The sequence below is a fragment of the Sus scrofa genome, chromosome 2, assembly GCF_054392235.1.
Source record: "Sus scrofa isolate SSC_HxYL_T2T_F1_AM1 chromosome 2, Sscrofa_HxYL_maternal_Yorkshire_Landrace_v2.0, whole genome shotgun sequence".
Taxonomy (NCBI): Eukaryota; Metazoa; Chordata; class Mammalia; order Artiodactyla; family Suidae; genus Sus; species Sus scrofa.
This window is the reverse complement of record NC_139384.1, coordinates 150,605,269-150,625,709: the sequence shown is the minus strand read 5'-3', so window position 1 is coordinate 150,625,709 and position 20,441 is coordinate 150,605,269. Positions and strand designations below refer to the sequence as shown.

General features: G+C 38.1%; 1 protein-coding gene across 1 annotated transcript in view; it reads left to right on the top strand.

The window, feature by feature from the left end:
* Positions 1–20,441, top strand: part of NME5 (NME/NM23 family member 5) — a 39,362-nt gene that overhangs the window by 8,283 nt on the left and 10,638 nt on the right. Inside the window, 3 exon segments of the mRNA NM_001444690.1 lie at positions 349–554; positions 1,204–1,304; positions 12,276–12,394. Coding sequence (NP_001431619.1) covers positions 349–554; positions 1,204–1,304; positions 12,276–12,394 — 426 coding nt within the window.

Sequence of the window (20,441 nt, the reverse complement as noted above, 5' to 3'; positions counted from 1 at the left end):
GCTGAGCAGCAATGGGAACTCCGAATTTGGAATATTCTAAAGAACAATTTTGTTACTTTAATATATCCATATTGATGATTGATGTGCTTTTACTTTAAGAAGGATATATGATGAATTTGTCATTAACAAACCATATATTGAGGAGGCTACCAAACAGAAGTAGTTTTTCTTAAGTAGGTTAAGTTAATTCCTATTATATTCTACATTTAACTTTTTGTATTGCCCTATGTTTGTGATACAGAAACAAATCTCAAATTTGTAATCAGATTAGTACTAATTTCAAGTTATTAATGACTTAGGTACTATTGAAATATCATTTTAAATGCTTTGCCTTTTTTTCTCTTATAGAGAAGAAAACTTCATCTCAGCCCTGAGCACTGTAGTAACTTTTATGTAGAACAGTATGGGAAAATGTTTTTCCCCAATTTAACAGCCTACATGAGTTCTGGACCACTTGTTGCCATGGTATTAGCTAGACATAAAGCCATCTCTTACTGGAAAGAACTTTTGGGACCAAGTAATAGCTTAATAGCTAAGGAGACACACCCAGACAGGTAACTTTCCTAGAGGGAGAAATGGGATCCAACTATGAAAATGAAAAAAAAAAAAATTTGATTTCGTTGGAATTTTATTTGAAAGTTTTCCTAAATAACCTGGGTTTTTGTGTGTGTTGGGGGGGTGGGGGTGGAATAAGTGGGGGTAGTAGTCCATTTTGTGTTTTAACTACTTAAATGTTTAACATCAAATACTAGAAAAGATCTCAAAGAATGTTTGATGTATGGTTGACTAGCCTTCTCATCCTTAAATTAAACTGCTACTGGTGTAGGATTTTTCATGGAAAACTGGTATAATGTTTTATAGAATATTGGTAATATAGGACTAGAAAACTCAGATTTTCAGCATTATCATTAATGTCTCAAAACCAGAGGACACTGAGTTCTTGCACTTTTGAAAATATATTGCTTTTTAATTCACTTCTCACAAAACAATACCTCTTTTTCACCTAGAGAACTATTCTTCCAAGTATATTTCTCCTGTAGATTTAAATATATTTGACCCTCGTCTAGATAGATTTATGTTTAAATTCAAAATAGATTAAAACCCCTTATGTGAGAAGTGGTGATGCTTTTGTAAAATTCCTAATATAACAAGTAAGGAAAAAACAGCAGATTAAATGGTCATCATCTCTTAACTTGCTTTTAGTCTAAGGGCAATTTATGGCACAGACGAGCTAAGGAATGCACTTCATGGGAGTAATGATTTTGCTGCAGCAGAAAGAGAAATTCGATTTATGTTTCCGGCAGGTGAGTTACATAATTAGTTCATTGCATCTACCTATGGTTTACTTTTTCTTTTATTTTGGAGACATAGCTGGGAGGGAAGATAACAGGATTTTTCTCCAATATATTGTCATGTTTTCAAGTTGTAATTACTTAACAGCTTAAGCCAAGAATAGAGAACTCAGCATTTTTCTCAGAACTAAATTGTGTCCTCTAGAATCTTTTGAGAAGGGTTAACTTTTTTTCTTTTCTTTTCTCTTGGACTGAACATATCTGGGGTTTTTCTTCTGTATTGTAATTCCTTTTAGTTATCCCTAAATGTATTAGCCAAGTTTTTTACACATGAAAAGAATCTTCTTTGGAAATTTTGGTTGACTTGCCATTTTCTTTAACAGTTTACTGTTTAACAAGACTCATGCATTTATGAAATTAGTAGTTCTTAGGCCCCTTTTTTGTTTCCATCCTGTTATGGAAGCTGTTAACCTTTTAGAAGTGGGTATCGTAATGAGGTTTTCAGTTTGTTTTGAATAATATTGTTAGAGCAGAAAGAATTTGGTGATTTTTTTTATTATAAAGAGAAAAATTCAAAGTGTTGGGCAACTTTGAATTTTTTTGCATTTTTTTCCCTCTTAGTAATTTAGATCTCTGCCGCAGTATTTTCTGGTAAAGATTTATTCAAAGAAAACTGAAAATTGGAGTTCCCGTCGTGGCGCAGTGGTTAGCGAATCCGACTAGGAACCATGAGGTTGTGGGTTCCGTCCCTGCCCTTGCTCAGTGGGTTAACGATCCGGCGTTGCCGTGAGCTGTGGTGTAGGTCGCAGACGCGGCTCGGATCCCGCGTTGCTGTGGCTCTGGCGTAGGCCGGTGGCTACAGCTCCGATTCAACCCCTAGCCTGGGAACCTCCATATGCCGCGGGAGCGGCCCAAGAAATAGCAACAACAACAACAAAAAAGACAAAAGACAAAAAAAACAAAAACAAAAACAAAAAAACAAAAAACTGAAAATTATCTTGGCTATTTAAAAGTACTGATTTTTGAACAAACAAAAACTCTTTTAAAGATTTTTTTGTAGATGTTCCTTGGTGGCCTCACAGTTAAAGATTCTGCATTGTCAGTGCTGTGGTGTGGGTTCGATCCCTGGCCTAGGAAGTTCTGCATGTCGCAGGCACAGCCATAAAAAAAATTTGTACGCAAAAGGATTTGCCTACTATATACTTTATTCTTATTGATCTAATTTCTGTCTTATACATTCCACTAAGATATAATTTTCTTTGCAAATGTTTATTGTGGAATAGTTACACAAAAGTAGACAGAATAGAATAATAAATCCCTAATGAGCCCATCACTCAGCTTCAATGATATTTGATCAGTCTTTTTTTAAAAATTGAAGTATAGTTGATTTAGGTCAGTCTTACTTCATTTATAACCCTTGCTTCTACTTCTCCTGTTTCCATTTATATTGAACCACATCTTAAACTTGAGATTTTTTTTTTTATAATATTTAATTTATTTTGTCTTTTTTTTGTCTTTTTAGGGCCACACCCACAGCATATGGAGGTTCCCAGGCTAGGGGTCTAATTGGAGCTGTTGCTGCTGGCCCCAGGCACAGCCACAGCAACACTAGATCCAAGCCGCATCTGCAACCCACATCACAGCTCATGGCAATGCCAGATCCTTAACCCACTGAGCGAGGCCAGGGATCGAACCGACACCTCATGGTTCCTAGCCAGATTTGTTTCCGCTGCGCCATGATGGGAAATCTGAGATGTCTTTTTAATGTGGTAGATTTTTAGATTTAGTCCTACTGGTGAATTTAGACTTCTCCTCTTTAGCTTTTAACTAAAATAACGTTCAAACTCACTTTTAAGTAGAAGATACATTTGGAAGCTCTTCTTGCTCATAGGGTTATATCCCTAAACAGTTATTTTAGATTGCCTTTGATTTTACCTATTAATTAATCCTCTAGGTAGCTATTTGAGAAGCAGCAGTTGTAGGATAAAAAATGATTGCAGATCTTGTGTGTGTGTGTGTGTGTGTGTGTGTGTGTGTGTGTGTGTGTCTTTGTGTCTTTTTGCCTTTTCTATGGCCACTTCCGTGGCCTATGGAGGTTCCCAGGCTAGGGGTCTAATTGGAGCTATAGCCGCTGACCTGCGCCAGAGCTACAGCAACTCAAGATCCGAGCCGCCTCTGCGACCTACACCACAGCTCATGGCAATGCTGGATCCTTAACCCACTGAGCAAGGCTAGGGATCAAACCCGAAACCTCATGGTTCCTAGTCGGATTCATTAACCACTGAGCCACGACGGGAACTCTGATTGCAGATCTTTTGCTGTGGGAATATAGACTTCGAAGTAAGTTCTCAAAGTTTGTGATATGAGCTTTCTGGCTTAGCAGTCAGTCAAGAACTACATGCAAAACCCTATATGATGATTTGCTAAAGCAAGTTATTAAGATAATCAAAGACAGGAGTTCCCGTCGTGGCGCAGTGGTTAACGAATCCGACTAGGAACCATGAGGTTGCGGGTTCGGTCCCTGCCCTTGCTCAGTGGGTTAAGGATCCGGCGTTGCCGTGAGCTGTGGTGTAGGTTGCAGACGCGGCTCGGATCCTGCGTTGCTGTGGCTCTGGCGTAGGCCGGTGGCTATAGCTCCGATTCAACCCCTAGCCTGGGAACCTCCATATGCCGCCGGAGCGGCCCAGGAAATAGCAACAACAACAACAACAAAAGACAAAAAGACAAAAAAGACAAAAAAAAAAAAAAGATAATCAAAGACATACTTATAATCCTTGAAAAAGCTAGTGTTCTTTCCTTCCCTTTTAATAGGGATGGCTGATTCAAAGCTTTGCTATGTTCTATTCATTCAACAAATGTATTGAGTTACCTACCACATGCCAGAAATACAAAAATGAATAAGATATTCATGCTCTCTCAAGATGATCATATTTTAAAAGTCTGTAAAGGTATAAAAATAAATATAAATGCAGTGTATAAATTATGTCATGAAAAAGCTTTAAAAAGTGCAGTGAAAGTTTATATAAGAAACATGAAAACACTCTTTAGGTTCTCAATTCATTCAGCCTTAGTTGCTAGAAACAAATAATAAATGGCTGACAAAAATAGACAAGATAGAAATAATCCAAAAATTAAGTTGAGTTCTCTGTGGCATAGCCCATTAAGGATCTAGTGTTGTCTCTGCGGCAGCGCAGGTTGGATCCCTAGCCTGACACAGTAGGTTAAGGATTCGATATTGCTGCAGCTGTGGTGTAGGTTGCAACTGCGCCTCAGATTCAGTCCCTGGCCAGGAATTCCCATAAGCCAAGAGTGAGGCCAAAAAACCAAAAACAATCAGCAACAGTTTTAGGTTAAGGAAACAATTTTATTCACCATACCATCAAAAACAGCATATTTAGGAATAGTTTTAACAAAAGAAGTGCAGTTCTTGTGTACTGAGAAGCACAAAATGTTGCTGAGAGATATGAAACAATATCTAAATAAGTAAACATACCGCATTCCTGGATCAGAAGGGTTAATATTGTTAAGATGACACTTCTCTCCAAATTGATCAATAAATTTAATGCAACCCCTAAAAAAAGTCCATGCATGCTTTCATGTAGAAATTGACAGCTGATTCTAAAATTTATGTGGAATTGCAAAGGATCTAGAAGAGCTAAAACAATTTTGAAAACATAGAAAAAAGTCAGAGAACTTCCACAACTTGATTTCAAAACCTGTTGTGAAACCACAATAAATAAGGCAATATGGTACTGACATAAGGATAAACACAAAGATTTAGAAATAAATTCTTACATTTGCAGCCAATTGATTTTTGACAAAAGTGCCTAGACTGTTGATGGGGAGAAGGTGGTCTTTTCAACAAATGGTGCAGAGACAACTGAATATCCACATGCAAAAACAGAGCACCTTAGACTCTTGGTTCACACTATACACAACATTTAACTCAACATGGATTATAAACCTAAACATAAGAGCTAAAAATATCTAGAAGAAAATATAGAAAGTCTTCAGTACCTTGCATTGGACAAAGAGTTCTTTCATATGACATCAAAAGTACAATCTATAGGAGTTCCCGTCATGGCGCAGTGGTTAATGAATCCGACTGGGAGCCATGAGGTTGCAGGTTGGATCCCTGGCCTTGCTCAGTAGGTTAAGGATCCGGCGTTGCTGTGAGCTGTGGTGTAGGTTGCAGACGCAGCTCGGATCCCGCGTTGCTTTGGCTCTGGCGTAGGCCGGCGGCTACAGCTCCAATTCGACCCCTAGCCTGGGAACCTCCATATGCTGCAGGAGTGGCTCAAGAAAATGCAAAAAGACAAAAAGAAAAGTACAATCTATAAAAGAAAATATTAATAAATTGGGCTATGTCAAAAGTTTTTCTTCAAAAGTCATCATTAAGGGTATGAAAAGAGGAGTTCCCTCGTGGCTCAGCAGTAATGAGCCCGACCAGGGTGCATGAGAATGCAGGTTTGATGCCTGACCTCGCTCAGTGGGTTAAGGATCTGACATTGCCATGAGCTGTGGTTTAGGTCACAGTCATGGCTTAGATCTTACATTGCTGTGACTGTGGTGTGTAGGCTGGCAGCTGTAGCTCCACTTCAACCCCTAGCCTGGGAACTTCCATATGTTGTTGGTGCAGCCCTAAAAAGAAAAAAAAAAGTATGAAAAGATAAACTATAGACTGGGAGAAAATACCTGCAAATCATATATTAGAAAAAGACGTGTATCCAGAATATATAAAGAACTTTTACAATTCTATAATAAGACAAACAACCGAATTTAAAACCAGGCAAAAATTTGATTAGGCATTTTGTAAAAGAAGATCAGTGGCTAATAAGCACATGAAAAAGTGCTCAACATGATTAATCGCTGGGGTAATGCAAATCGAAACTGTTCAAACTGTTTACCCACTAGAAGGGCTGTAATCAATGGCAAGGATGTAGAGATACTAAAATCCTCATACCTTATTGTAAGATGGTACAGCCATGCCCATAGCATGCAGAAGTTCCCAGGCCATAGCAGTGACAACACTGGTTCCTTAATCTGCGGAGCCCCCAGGGATCTCCTGATGATATTTTAAGATGTTAAAACATATATGTAACATGTAAATCTACTAGCAGTTCCACTTCTAGCAGAATCTACACACCCAAGAGAAATGAAGCCATAAATGTACTTAAAGATGCATGTGAATATTCATTGCAGCATTATTTAATATAGCCCCAAACTGGAAACAATCCAGCTGTTCACCACTGGATAAATAAAATTTAATATAGCCATTTAGCCATACAGTAGAATACTACTCAGTAATTACAAAGAGCAAACTGCTAATACATGCTACAACATGGATGAATCTCAAAACATTATGCTAAGGGAGTTCCCATTGTGGCAGAGTAGAAATAAATCCAACTAGTATCCATGAGGATATGGGTTCAATTCCTGGCCTCACTCAGTGGGTTGAGGATCTGGTGTTGCTGTGAGCTGTGGTGTATGTAGGTCAAAGATGCAGCTCGGATGCCATGTGGCTGTGGCTGTGGCATAGGCTGGCAGCTGTAGTTCTGATTCACCCCCTAGCCTGGGAACTTCCATATGCTGCTGGTGCATCCCTTTAAAAAAAAAAAAAAAAAAAAAGTTATGCAAACTAGAAGAACACAGGCACATAAAGGAAAGACCACACATTATAAGATCCATTTATCTGAAATGTCCAGAAAAGACAAATTTTTGGAAACAGAAGCTCAGTGGTTGGCAAGGGCTGGGAGTAGTAGTGGTAGTGGGGAATTACAAATTAGTATAAGGAAACACTTTTTGGGTGATAGAAATTTTCTAAAACTAGATTGTGATGATTACAAAATTACATTTATTAAAATTCAATTGTATACTTCAGTGGGTGGATTTTATGATAAGTTTATTGAGGTATGAATTATATCTCAATGAAACTTCTTTAGTTAACAAAAAGTAAAGGAGGAAACATACCTTAACATAATGGACATTTATGACAAACTCACAGCCAATGTAGTACTCAATGGAGATAAGCTGAAAGCCTTCCTGCTAAAATCTGGAACAAGATCACTTTTCACTACTTTTATTCAACATAGCATCGGAAATCCTAGACTCAGCAATCAGACCAAAAAAAAAAGTATCCAAATTGGAAGCGAAGATGTAAAATTGTCACTCTGTGCAGATGACATGATAGGACTCCACATGAAAACTACTTGAAGTGATCAACGAATTCAGCAAAGTAGCAGGATATAAGATTAACATTCATCGGTTGTATTTCCATAAACTAACAATGAAATATTCGAAAAGGAATGTAAAAATACAATACCTTTTAAAATTTCCCTCCTAAAAATGAAATACCTAGGATTAAACCTAACCAAGGAGATGAAAGACTTATATGCAGAGAACTATAAAACATTTAATCAAGGAAATTAAAGAGGATTCAAAGAAATGGAAAGATACTCCATGCTCCTGGATTGGAAGAATTAATATTGTTAAAATGACCATACTACCCAAAGCAATCTGTAGATTGAATGAAATTTCTATCAAATTACCCATGACATTTTTCACAGAACTAGAATTGCCCAAAAGTTTACATGGAACCATAAAAGACCCAGAATTGCCAAAGCAATCCTGAGGAACAAAAACCAAGCAGGGGGCATAACTCTCCCAGACTTCAGACAATATTACAAAGCTACAGGCATCAAGCACTGTGATACTGGTACAAAAACAGACTCACAGACCAATGAAACAGAATAGAGAACCCAGAAATAAACCCAGACACCTATGGTCGATTGATCTTTTGACAAAGGAGGCAAGAATATAAAATGGAGAAAAGACAGTCTCTTCAGCAAGAGGTACTGGGAAAACTGGACAGTTGCATGTAAATCACTGTAACTAGAACACACTCTTACCACAATGCGCAAAAATAAACTCAAAATAGCTTAAAGACTTAATTAAACATAAGACACCACCCAACTTCTAGAAGAGAACATGGACAAAACATTGTCTGACATCAGCTGTACAAATGTTTTCTTAAATCAGTCTCCCAAAGCAATAGAAATAAAAACAATAATGTACCAATGGGACCTAATCAAACTTAAAAGCTTTTGCACGCCAGAGGAAACCACAAAAAAAAGCAGAAAGACAACCTACAGAATGGGAGAAAGTAGTTTCAAATGATGCAACTGACAAGGGCTTAATCTCCAAAATACACAAACAACTTACACAACTCAACAGCAAAAAAACCCCAAACAATCCAGTGAAAAATGGGCAGAAGACCTAAATAGACATTTCTCCAAAGAAGACATATGGATGGCCAACAGGCACATGAAAAAATGCTCAACATCACTGATTCTTAGAGAAATGCGAATCAAAACTACAATGAAGTCCCGTCTCACACTGGTCAGAATGGTTATCATTAGTAAATCTACAAATAGCAAATGCTAGAGAAGGTGTGGAGAAAAGGGTCCTGCCTTCACTGTTGGTGGGAATGTAAACTGTACAACCACTATGGAAAACAGTATGGAGGTGCCTCAGAAAATTAAATATAGAACTACCATATGATCCAGCAATTCCACTCTTGGGCATATATCCAGACAAAACTTTCATTGAAAAAGTACATGCACCCCTATGGTCATTGCAGCACTATTCACAATAGCCAAGACATGGAAACAAACCAAGTGTCCAACAACAGATGAATGGATTAAAAAGATGTGGTACATATACACAATGAAATACTACTCAGCCATTAAAAAGAACAAAATAATGCCATTTGCAGCAACATGAATGGAACTAGAGACTCTCATACTAAGTGAAGTTAAGTCAGAAAGAGAAAGAAAAATACCATACGATATCACTTATATCTGGAATCTAATATATGGCACAAATGAACCTATCTATAGAAAAGAAACTTATGGAACTGGAGAACAGACTTATGGTTGCCAGGGGGTGGAGGGGATAGTGGAATGGGTTGGGAGTTTGCTTTGGAGTGGAAAAGCAATGAGACCCTGCAATACACCACAGGCAACTAGATCTAATCACTTGTGATGGAACATGATGGAGGATAATGTGAAAAAAAGGAATGTATATAAATGGATAAATGGGTCACTTTGCTGTACAGCAGAAATTGACAGAACATTATAAATCAACTATAACAAAAAATTTTTTAAGGTAACTGGATTTAAAAAAAAAAAGAAGGTATCTTGAGAGACTATAAGATAGCCCTGACTGAGGAAGTGACATTGTAGCTAAGAACCAAGAATTAAGTCGTGGTTAACCTGAGAAAGGGAAGAGCATTCTAGCAGAAGGAAGCGCAAGTGCATAGTCGTAGCGTATCCTGTAAACTGAAAGATTTGAATGAGAAACTAAGTCTGGAGAGGTAAATAGACAGCACATAGTATAATCTCTGGGCAATTGTGTGGGATTTTGTCTTGACTAGAAGGGCAATGAGGAATTGATAAAGCATTTTAAGGATGGGAGTGACCTAATGGGATTTTCTTTTTTTCTTTTTTTTTTTTTTTTTTTTTTTTTCTTTTTTTAGGGCTGCACCGGCAGCATATGGAGGTTCCCAGGCTAGGGGTCTAATCAGAGCTGCAGCCACCAGCCTACGCCACAGCCACAGCAACGCCAGATCCAAGCCGTGTCTGTGACCTACACCACAGCTCAGAGCAACACTGGATCCTTAACCCACTGAAAGAGACCAGGGATTGAACCCACAACCTCATGGTTCCTAGTCAGATTCGTTTCCACTGCAGCACAACAGGAACTCCCGGATTTTCATTTTTAAAATGCTATAAAGGATCTGAGAAGATTGAACAATGACAAATACGGTTTTAATATGGAATGTACAGAGGAGTTCCCATTGTGGTGCGGCAGAAACAAATCTGTCTAGTATCCATGATGATGCAGGTTCGATTCCTGGCCTCGCTCGGTGGTTTAAGGATCCGGCGTTGCTGTGAGCTGTGGTGTAGGTCACAGACATGGCTCGGATCCCATGTTACTGTGGCTGTAACTGTGATTGGACCCTTAGCCTGGGAACTTCGATATGCTGTGAGTGTGGCCATAAAAAGCAAAAAAATTAAAAAAAAAAAAATTGGGTTTTTTTTGGTCTTTTTTTTTGCCATTTCTTGGGCTGCTCCTGCGGCATATGGAGGTTCCCGGGCTAGGGGTCTAATCAGAGCTGTAGCTGCTGGCCTACGCCAAGGCCACAGCAACACGGGATCCGAGTCACATCTGCAACCTACACCACAGCTCACGGCAATGCTGGATCCTTAACCCACTGAGCGAGGGCAGGGACCGAACCCGCAACCTCATGGTTCCTAGTCGGATTCGTTAACCACTGAGCCATGATGGGAACTCCCTCCAAAAAAATAAAAATTTTTAAAAAAACATGGAACTTACAGAGCAGAAGAGACAAATGACAGAAATGTTTATATAATCAAAATAAAATTATTACAGTGATTAGTGTAATGAAAAGTACTATAATGAGACTAATAGGAAATGAACCTCTTACCTAAGACCTGTAAGACTTCTGCCAACTTTTCCTGGCATCCTGGCAGATGATTCCCACTGGTAGTCTTTGTCTCACTGAGACTGATCCTATACACATACACATGCAGTTATATAGAAACCTATCCTCCTGCCCTCCTTTCCCTTGGGCCAGTTTTTCCAATGAGGATTTAAATCTGAACATATGAGATTAGTAGCCTTACTTTCTCATCTTTATCAAAAGTAGCATACTGCTGGACATCAACCTTGAAAGACCTATAAAGATTTATACAATTCTTTCTAGTAGAAATATGCATTTTTTTTGTACTCCAAGTCTTATTCACCTACATGGTATTCAAACAATACTAAAAAGACTAAAGTTTCCTAAAACTTACATAGTTTATTTTAAAACCTGAAAAATAAGAGCAGGATTTTTTTTTTTTTTTTTTTTTTTTTGTCTTTTCGCCTTTTCTAGGGCTGCTGCCTCGGCATATGGAGGTTCCCAGGCTAGGGGTTTAATCAGACTGTAGCCACCAGCCTACGCCAGGGCCACAGCAATGAGGGATCCGAGCCGCATCTGCAACCTACACCACAGCTCACTGCAACGCCAGATCCTTAACCCATTGAGCAAGGCCAGGGATCAAACCTGCAACCTCATGGTTCCTAGTCAGATTTGTTAACCACTGCGCCACGAGGGGAACTCCAAGAGCAGGAATATTAATGCATACTATATAATTGAAATATGTTTTATGTGTGTATTCAGTAGTCTAACTATAGACTATAAGAGCAAGAACCACCTATTATTCACTGTTGAGCCTGTACCATTTTGAAAAGTGCCTACCAAATTTGTTGATGGGTTTTTGTAAGGAATTAATCTCCGAGATTTTAACATAATTCATATTTTTATAACATTTCTGTTGTAATGTTTACTGTAAAAAAAAAAACCATGGAAATGCAGAAATGGATATTGTTGAAAACATAATCAAAATCCTATGTAGGAGCACCATTAGCATTTTGATGCATTTTGCCAATCTTACGAGTGTGTTTTTATATGTGTTTGTATGGTTTTTGTTTTGTTTTGTTTTTGCCTTTTTCTAGGGCCACTTCCCACAGCATATGGAGATTCCCAGGCTAGGGGTCCAATTGGAGCTGCAGCCTCCGGCCTATGCCACAGCCACAGCAACGAGGGATCCAAACCACATCTCAACCCACACCACAGCTCACAGCAACGCCAGATCCTCAACCCACTGAGCAAGGCCAGGGATCGAACCTGCAACCTCATGGTTCCTAGTCGGATTTGTTAACCACTGCGCCACAGCGGGAACTCCTGTTTGTATGTTTTTGAACAAGCTATTAAACTGTGTCTAGTTCTATTTCCTTAAGAAAGAAAAACTAAGTATTTCTCATGCTACTAAAATTTCTTTAAAGGTGTCCTTTTTAATGACTGCATAATATGCCATCATTTATGTTGGCTTAATGGGAATGCATTTGTATTTGCAGTGATCACTGAGCCCATTCCAGTTGGACAAGCTGCAAAGGACTATTTAAATTTGTACGTAATACCAACTCTGCTTGAAGGACTTACAGAGCTTTGTAAGCAAAAACCAGCAGATCCTTTAGTAAGAAATCTTTTTATTCATACTGAAGAATATTGTCTATAATTTTCATAATTAAAGTGTTGTATTCTTGGAAACATATTGAGAGTCACTTAAACTATTTTATGTACATTTTAGATACTTCCTTAAGTATAATTTTTTATTACAGTTGAGCCTCGAGTAAAAGTCAGGGCTAGGGGCACTGACCCTCTGCACAGTCAAAAATCTGACATGTAATTTACAGTAGGTCCTTGCAACATCTGTTCTCCTGTATGTGCAATTCTTCATCCTGGGTTCAGCCATTTGTAGATTGTGTAGTACTGCAGTATTTACTATTGAAAAACATCCGCATGTAAGTAGACCCCTGCAGTTCAAACCTATCTTGCTCAAGGATTAACTGTACTTATTTTCTTGATTTTTTTTTTTTAATTTTTAAACTATAGTTGATTTACAATGTTCTGTCAGTTTCTGCTGTACAGCAAAGTAACCCAGTTATACCTATGTATGCATTCTCTTTATTTTTTTTTTGGCTTTTTGTCTTTTTAGGCCTGCACCCTCAGCATATGGAGGTTCCCATGCTAGGGGTCTCATCGGAGCTATAGCTGCTGGCCTCCGCCACAGCCACAGCAATGCCAGATCGGAGCCGCATCTTAACCTACATCACAGCTCACGGCAATGCCGAATCCTTAACCCACTGGGCAAGGCCAGGGACTGAACCTGCTACCTCACGGTTCCTAGTTGAATTCGTTTCTGCTGCTCCACGATGGGAACTCCTGCATTCTCTTTCTCACATTATCCTCCATCAAGTTCCATCACAAGTGATTAGATATATTTCCCTGTGCTATACAGCAGGATCTCATTGCTTATCCACTTTAAATGCAGTAGTTTGCATCTACTAACCCCAAACTCCCAGTCCGTCCCACTCCCTTCTTGCTGTTTTAACTCTTAAAAAACATTCTTCCTGGAGTTCCTGCTGTGGTGCAATGGGATTGGTAGAGTCTTGGGAGCACTGGAAGGTATGTTCAGTCCCCACAGTCCCCAGCCTGGCATACTGGGTTAAGCATCTGGCATTGCCACAGCTGTGCCTTAGGTCGCAGCTATGGCTTGGATCTGATCCTTAGCCCAGGAACTCCATATGCCATGGGGTGACCAAAAAAGAAACAAAACAAAACATTCTTCCTAAGTGCATTTTCAATCACTGCATCCTGTAATTGCTGAACATTGTTTTTGTGTATAATTTATATAATCAAATGATAAAATTCCATATATACTTGAATCATGTTTAATATTTTTTAAACTAGAAAACACATTCACATCCCTAGATGCCTCAATGGTGCTCATTCAGGTGGAAGAATCGTTGTGTATGGGGACCTAGAATGATTGTCCAAGGCCAAATGTCAGCCTGGATCCCTCTTGACATATGCTTTCACCTATTTGAAGAGCCTCATATGTAGTCAGGGAAGGTTATTTTAGTACCAGCCCTACCAAAACAGTGTCTCTAGCCTTTGTTAGCATTGTGGAAGGGAATCCCCTTTGAAGACAAAAGATTTAATCTTTCCCACTAACATTATCACTTTTACCAAAAATAAAAATATTGACAGATTTCTTTAATAACACTCTCTCATTGTGAAAATAATATATTTTTATTTAGTGAAAAACCTGAAACTACTGAAAAATGTAAAGAAGAAAAAGAAATAGCCCTCATTCCATTTAAGTCATCTTGCCTGGATTCAATTCTGACTCCAGACACCTAACTTTTCTCTAAGTCTCTTTATTCTTATCAGTAAGATGTAGATATATTTATGAGTATATACCTACCTAGCAGAGACATTGTGATTAAAAGTATAAATGCATGTGAAATTCTTAGTCAAAGTGCCTGTGCATTAAGTCCTTATACATTATCTGCTGCTGTTACTGTTTTTTGTTTTGTTTTTTAACGGCCACATCCACTGTGTATGAAGTTCCAAGGCCAGAGATTGAATCTGAGCCATAGCTTCGACCTGTGCTGCACCCTGAGGCAACACGAGATCCTTTAACCCACTACTCTGGGACAAGGATTGAACCCTGACTCTGCAGCAGCCCGAACTGCTGCAGTCAGGTTCTCAACCCACTGTGCCACAGAGGGAACTCCTGGTTTGTTTGGTTTTTTAAAGCCTGTGTCTCCAATGAAGCTAATCCAGTCTTGTGTTTTTTTTTTTTTTTTTCTTTCTTCAGGTTGTATTTTTTATATGACTGTATATAAACACATCCCATAAATACTGCTACACACACATACACTTTTTTTTTTTTTTTTGGTCTGTGCCCATGGCATGCCCAAGTTCCCAGGCCAAGGTAGGGATTAAACCCACACTACAGCAGTGACTTGAGCCATAGCTGTGACAATGCCAGATCCTTAACATGCTAGGCCATGAGGGAAAGTTAATATTGCTGTGTTTAAGTATATATTTTATAAAGATTATTTTAATAATTACATGATATTTCTTTTGTTACCTTTACCATACTTTTGCTGCTTGCAGTTATAAATACTGTAACAATAAATATCTTTGATATGAAATTTTACGCACATTACAATTATTTTATTTGGAAAGAGATCACAAGTCAAATTATATTTCAAAACATGAAATTAAAATTATTTTGACCCTTAAAGGATTGACTTTATTTTTTAACTGTTTAATTTTTTGAATAAACAGTGTTTGAATATGGTATAAAATCTAAAATTTCTAAAATAATATATAGTGAAAAGTAACTCTCTTTTTCATTCCTGTTCCTCAGCCACCCAGTTATACTCTTTGGAGTCAATTACTGTTATCAGTCTCTAGTATAACCTTGCAGGGAAAATCTATACATAAATAAGCATATATATTTGTATGAACTTAAAAACACATACAGGAGTTTCCTGGTGGTTCAGTGGGTTAAGGATACAGCATTATCACTGCTGTGACTTGGGTTACTACTATGGCACGGGTTGGAACCCTGGCCCAGGAATGATCCCCGCCTGGCCTGGGAACTTCTGCATGCCATGGGCAGGGCCAAAAGGAAAAAAAACAGACAAATACAAATGCTAGTTATTATGCACATTATTTGACACTTTTTTGCCTTATTTACTTAATATATATTATAAATTATTAAATAGCATAACAAACAAAATTGCCCCATTTTAAAAGAACAGCTTATGGCATTCTGTATTATGAATCTTCTACAATTTATTAATTAGTCACATATAGATGGTCATTTAGGTTGTTTCCACTCTTTTGTTACCACAGATTATTACCCTATCTTCATTCATTTGGCAGTATGCAATATATCTGTAGAATAAATTACTCCAAATGGAAATACTGAGTCAAAAGAATGTTACTTCTTTTGGCCCCACCCATCACACATGGGTCAGAGGTCAAATTCGTGCCACAGCAGCAACCCAAACCTCTGCAGTGACAATACTGGATCTTTAACCTGCTGTGCCACATAAGAACTCCCCAAAAGAATGTTATTTTGATATTTTTGATATGTGCATTTTTAATTTGGATAAATATTGCCAAATTACTTTTTGTAGTGGTTAAACCATTTTGTATTCCAATCAAAAATTATTATATTATTGACTATATTCCCCTTGCTATGCATTTCGTCTTCATGACTCATTTGTTTTGTAACTGAAAATTTGCTACTTTTTTTTTTTTAGGGCTGCACCTGCAGCATGTGGAGGTTCCCAGGCTAGGGGTCTAATTGGAGCTACAGCCGCTGGCCTATGCCACAGCCACAGCAACATCAGATTAAAGCCACGTCTGCAACCTACACCACAGCTCACAGCAACACTGAATCCTTAACCCAATGAGCGAGATTAGGGATGGAATCTGCAATTTATGGTTCCTAGTTGGATTCTTTTCTGATGCTGCACCACCACGGGAACTTCAAAATTTGTTACTTCTTAATATCCCTCACCTCTTTCCCTCATCTCCTACCCCCTCCTCTCTGGCATCCTCCTGTTTGTTCTTTGTGACTCTGTTTCTGTTTTGTTGTATTTGTTTACTCTGTACTGTTTTGTTGTATTTGTTTATTTGTTTATTTTTAGATTCCACATATAAGTAAAATCATATGCTATTTTCTTTACCTTATTTTACTTAGCATAACACCTTCTATGTTCATCCATGTTATTGCAAATGACAAAATTTCTTTTTTATGACTAATATTCCAGTGTGTGTGTATATATATATATATATATATATGTATGTATGTGTATATATTTTTTTTTCATATTTTTTAAAGCTATTCATCTTCTGACAAACACTCAGATTGCTTCCACATCTTGGCTGTTGTAAATAATGCTGAAGTGAACACAGGGGTGCATATATCTTTTCAAATTAATGTTTTTGTTTTCTTCAGAGAAATACCCAAAAGTATAATTGATGGATCATGTGGTAGTTTGAAATTTTTTGACAAACCTACATATTGCTTTCTACGGTGACTGTAACGGTTTGTATTCCCACCAACAGTGCACCAGAATTGCCTTTTCACCATATCTTTGCCAACACTTGTTACTAGTTGTCTTCTTGATAATAGGCATTCTGATTTTTTGTTATTGTTTTTTGGCTGCACCCATGGCATGTGGAAGTTCCCAGGCCCAGAGGTCAAACTGGAGTCACAGTTGTGGCCTGTGCCACAACTGTGGCACCACCAAGTCCTTAACCCTCTGTGCCACACGGGAACTTCCTAGCCGTTCTGATTGATGTGAGGTAATATCTCATTGTGGTTTTGCTTGGCATTTCCCTGATGATTAGTGATTTTGTGCATCTTTGCATATGTCTGTTATCTATCTTCTTTGGAAAAATGTCTATTCAGGTCCTCTGCCCATTTTTAAATTCACTTTAAAAATTTTTTTTGGAGTTCCCGTCATGGCGCAGTGGTTAACGAATCCGACTAGGAACCATGAGGTTGCGGGTTCGGTCCCTGCCCTTGCTCAGTGGGTTAACGATCCGGCGTGGCCGTGAACTGTGGTGTAGGTTGCAGATGCGGCTCGGATCCCGCGTTGCTGTGGCTCTGGCATAGGCCTGTGGCTACAGCTCCAATTCGACCCCTAGCCTGGGAACCTCCATATGCCGTGGGAGCAGCCCAAGAAATAGCAAAAAGAAAAAAAAAAAAAAAATTTTTTTTTTGATGTTGAGTTGTATGACTTCCTTGTATATTTTGAATATTAACCTCATCAGATATATCATTTGGAAATATATTTTCCCATTAAGTAGGCTGCCTTTTATTTCTGCGAATAGTTTTCCTTTGTTTTATGTGGTCCTTTTGTTTTTTGGGTTTTTTTTTTTTTTCACTTGTTTTCCTTTCCTGAGTAGGTATGCAAAAACATATAGCAAAGACCAATGTCAAAGCACATACTGCTTGTATTCTCTTCTAAGAGTTTTATAGTTTCCTGTCTACATTTAAGTCTAATCTGTTTTTAGTTTATTTTTGTATATGGTGTGATGGAGTAGTCTAGTTTGATTTTTTTGCATGTAGCTATTCAGTTTTCACAGAACCATTTACTGAAGAGATTGCCTTTTCCCTATCATATTGTTTGCTCTTTTTACATATATTAATTGACCATTTAAGTGTGGGTTCATTTCTGGGCTTTCTATTCTGTTTCATTGATCTATATGTCTTTTTTTGTGCAAGTACCATACTGTTTTGATTACTGTACATTTGAAATCAGGGCCTGTGATGCCTCCAGCTTTGTTGTTCTATCTCAAAATTGTTTTGGTTATTCAGGGTCTTTTGTGTTTCCAAATTTTAGAATGGTTTTTTCCTAGTTCTGTGAGAAATGCTGTGGTTATTTTGATAGGAATTGCATTTAATCATTAGACTGTCTGCAATGGTGTGGTCATTTTAAACAATAATTTTTTTTTTTTTTTTTTTTGGCTTTTTTAGGGCTGCACCTGCAGCATGTGGAAGTACCCAGGCTAGGGCTCTAATTGGAGCTACAGCTGCTAGCCTACACCACATCAGTGTAGGATCTGAGCCCTGTCTTCAACCTGCATCACAGTTCACAGCAATGCCAGACCCTTAACCCATTGAGCAGGTCCAGGAATCAAACCTGCATCCTTATGGATACTAGTCTGGTTCATTACCACTGAGCCACAATGGGAACTCCAATAATAATTCTTCTAATCCATGAGCGTGGCATATCTTTCCATTTGTTTATGTCTTCTATTTCTTTCGTCAGTGGGTTATATCTTTCTGACTACAGGTCTTTTACTTCCTTAATTAGACTTACTCTGTCTTGTTATAGTTGACTTACAATGTTCTTAATTAGGTATATTCTTAAGTTTTTTGTTTGTATGTTATGCATTCATAAACATGATTGATTTCTTAATTTCTCTCTTTTTTATTGAAGCATAATTTAGAATGTTGTGTTAGTTTCTGCTGTACAGCAAAGTAATTCAGTTTTTAAAGTTAAGATTCTTTTCCATGATAGGATATTGAATATAGTTCCCTGTGCTATCCCACTCCATCTCTTTCCCAACCCCTTACCCCCGGCAACTACAAGTTTGTTCTCTACTTCTTTGTATCTCTTTCTGTTTCGTAGATAGGTTCGTTTGTGTCGTTTTTTAGATTCCACATATAAGTGATATCACATGGTATTTGTCTTTCTCTGACTTACTTCACCTAGTACTATAATCTGTAGTTGCATCCATGTTGCTGCAAATGGCATTTTTGTTATGGTGGAGTAGTATTCTATTGTATATATTTGTACCTTATTTATTTATTTATTTATTTATTGCTTTTTAGGGCCGCACCCGCAGCATATGGAGGTTCCCAGGCAAGGAGTTGAATCAGAGCTATAGCTGCTGGCGTACGCTACAGCAATGCCAGATCCGAGCTGTGACCTATACCACAGCTCACTGCCACATCCCCGATGCACTGAGCAAGGCCAGGGATTGAACCCGCGTCCTCAGGTACTATTCGTTTCTGCTGTGCCACAACAGGAACTCTTGTACCACATTTTTTTATCCATCATCTCTTGATGGACATTTCCATTGTTTCCATGTCTTGGCTATTGTGAATAGTGCTGCTATGAACATTGGGGTGCATGTATCTTTGCATTATAGTTTTGTTGAGATATATGCCCAGGAGTGGGATTGCTGGCTCATAATAGTAACTCTATTTTTAGTTTTCTGAGGACTCTCTATACTATTTTCCATAGTGACTGTACAAGTTTACATTCCCACCAACACTGTAGGAGGGTTCCCTTTTCTCTACACTCTTTCCAGCATTTGTTATTTGCAGACTTTCTAATGATGTCCATTCTGAGTGGTGTAAGGTAATAGTACTGCCTAGTAGTTTTGATTTTCATTTTTCTAATAATTAACAATGTTGAGCATCTTTTCATGTGCTTGTTGGCCATCTGTATGTCTTTTGAGAAATGTCTATTTAGTTTTTCTGCCCATTTTTCAATTAGGTTGTTTGGGTTTTTTGTTTTAAATTCTCTTTTTACTAGTTCATTGTTAGTATGTAGAAACACAACAAATTTTTGTATTAAATTTGTGTTATGTATTTTCACTGAATTCATTTATTACTTCTAATGTTTTTTAGGTGGTGTCTTTAGGATTTTCTCTATATAGTATCATGTCATCTTCAAACAGTGACAGTTTTACTTCCCCTTTCCTATTTGGGTTCCTTTTATTTATTTGTTTGTTCATTTTTTCTTTTTACAGCTGACCCTGTAGCATATGGAAGCTCCTAGGCCAGGGGTTGAATCAGAGCCATAGCCACTGCCCTATGCCACAGCCATAGCCCTGCCTGATCCAAGCCACTTCTGTGACCCATGCCACAGCCTGTGGCAATGCTGGATCCCCAACCCACTTTGCGAGTCCACACATTGAACCTGCATCTTCATGGACCCTTGTGTCAGGTTCTTAACCTGCTGAGCCACAACAGGAACTTCTATTTCTTTTTTTCCTTTTTTCTTTTTTGCCTGATTGCTGTGGCTAGGACTTTTAACACTATGCTGAATGAAAGTGGTAAAAGTGGACATTCTTTTTTTTTTAAGTGGGTAATCTTGTATGATATTAGCTATGGGCTTGTCAAATAGGTT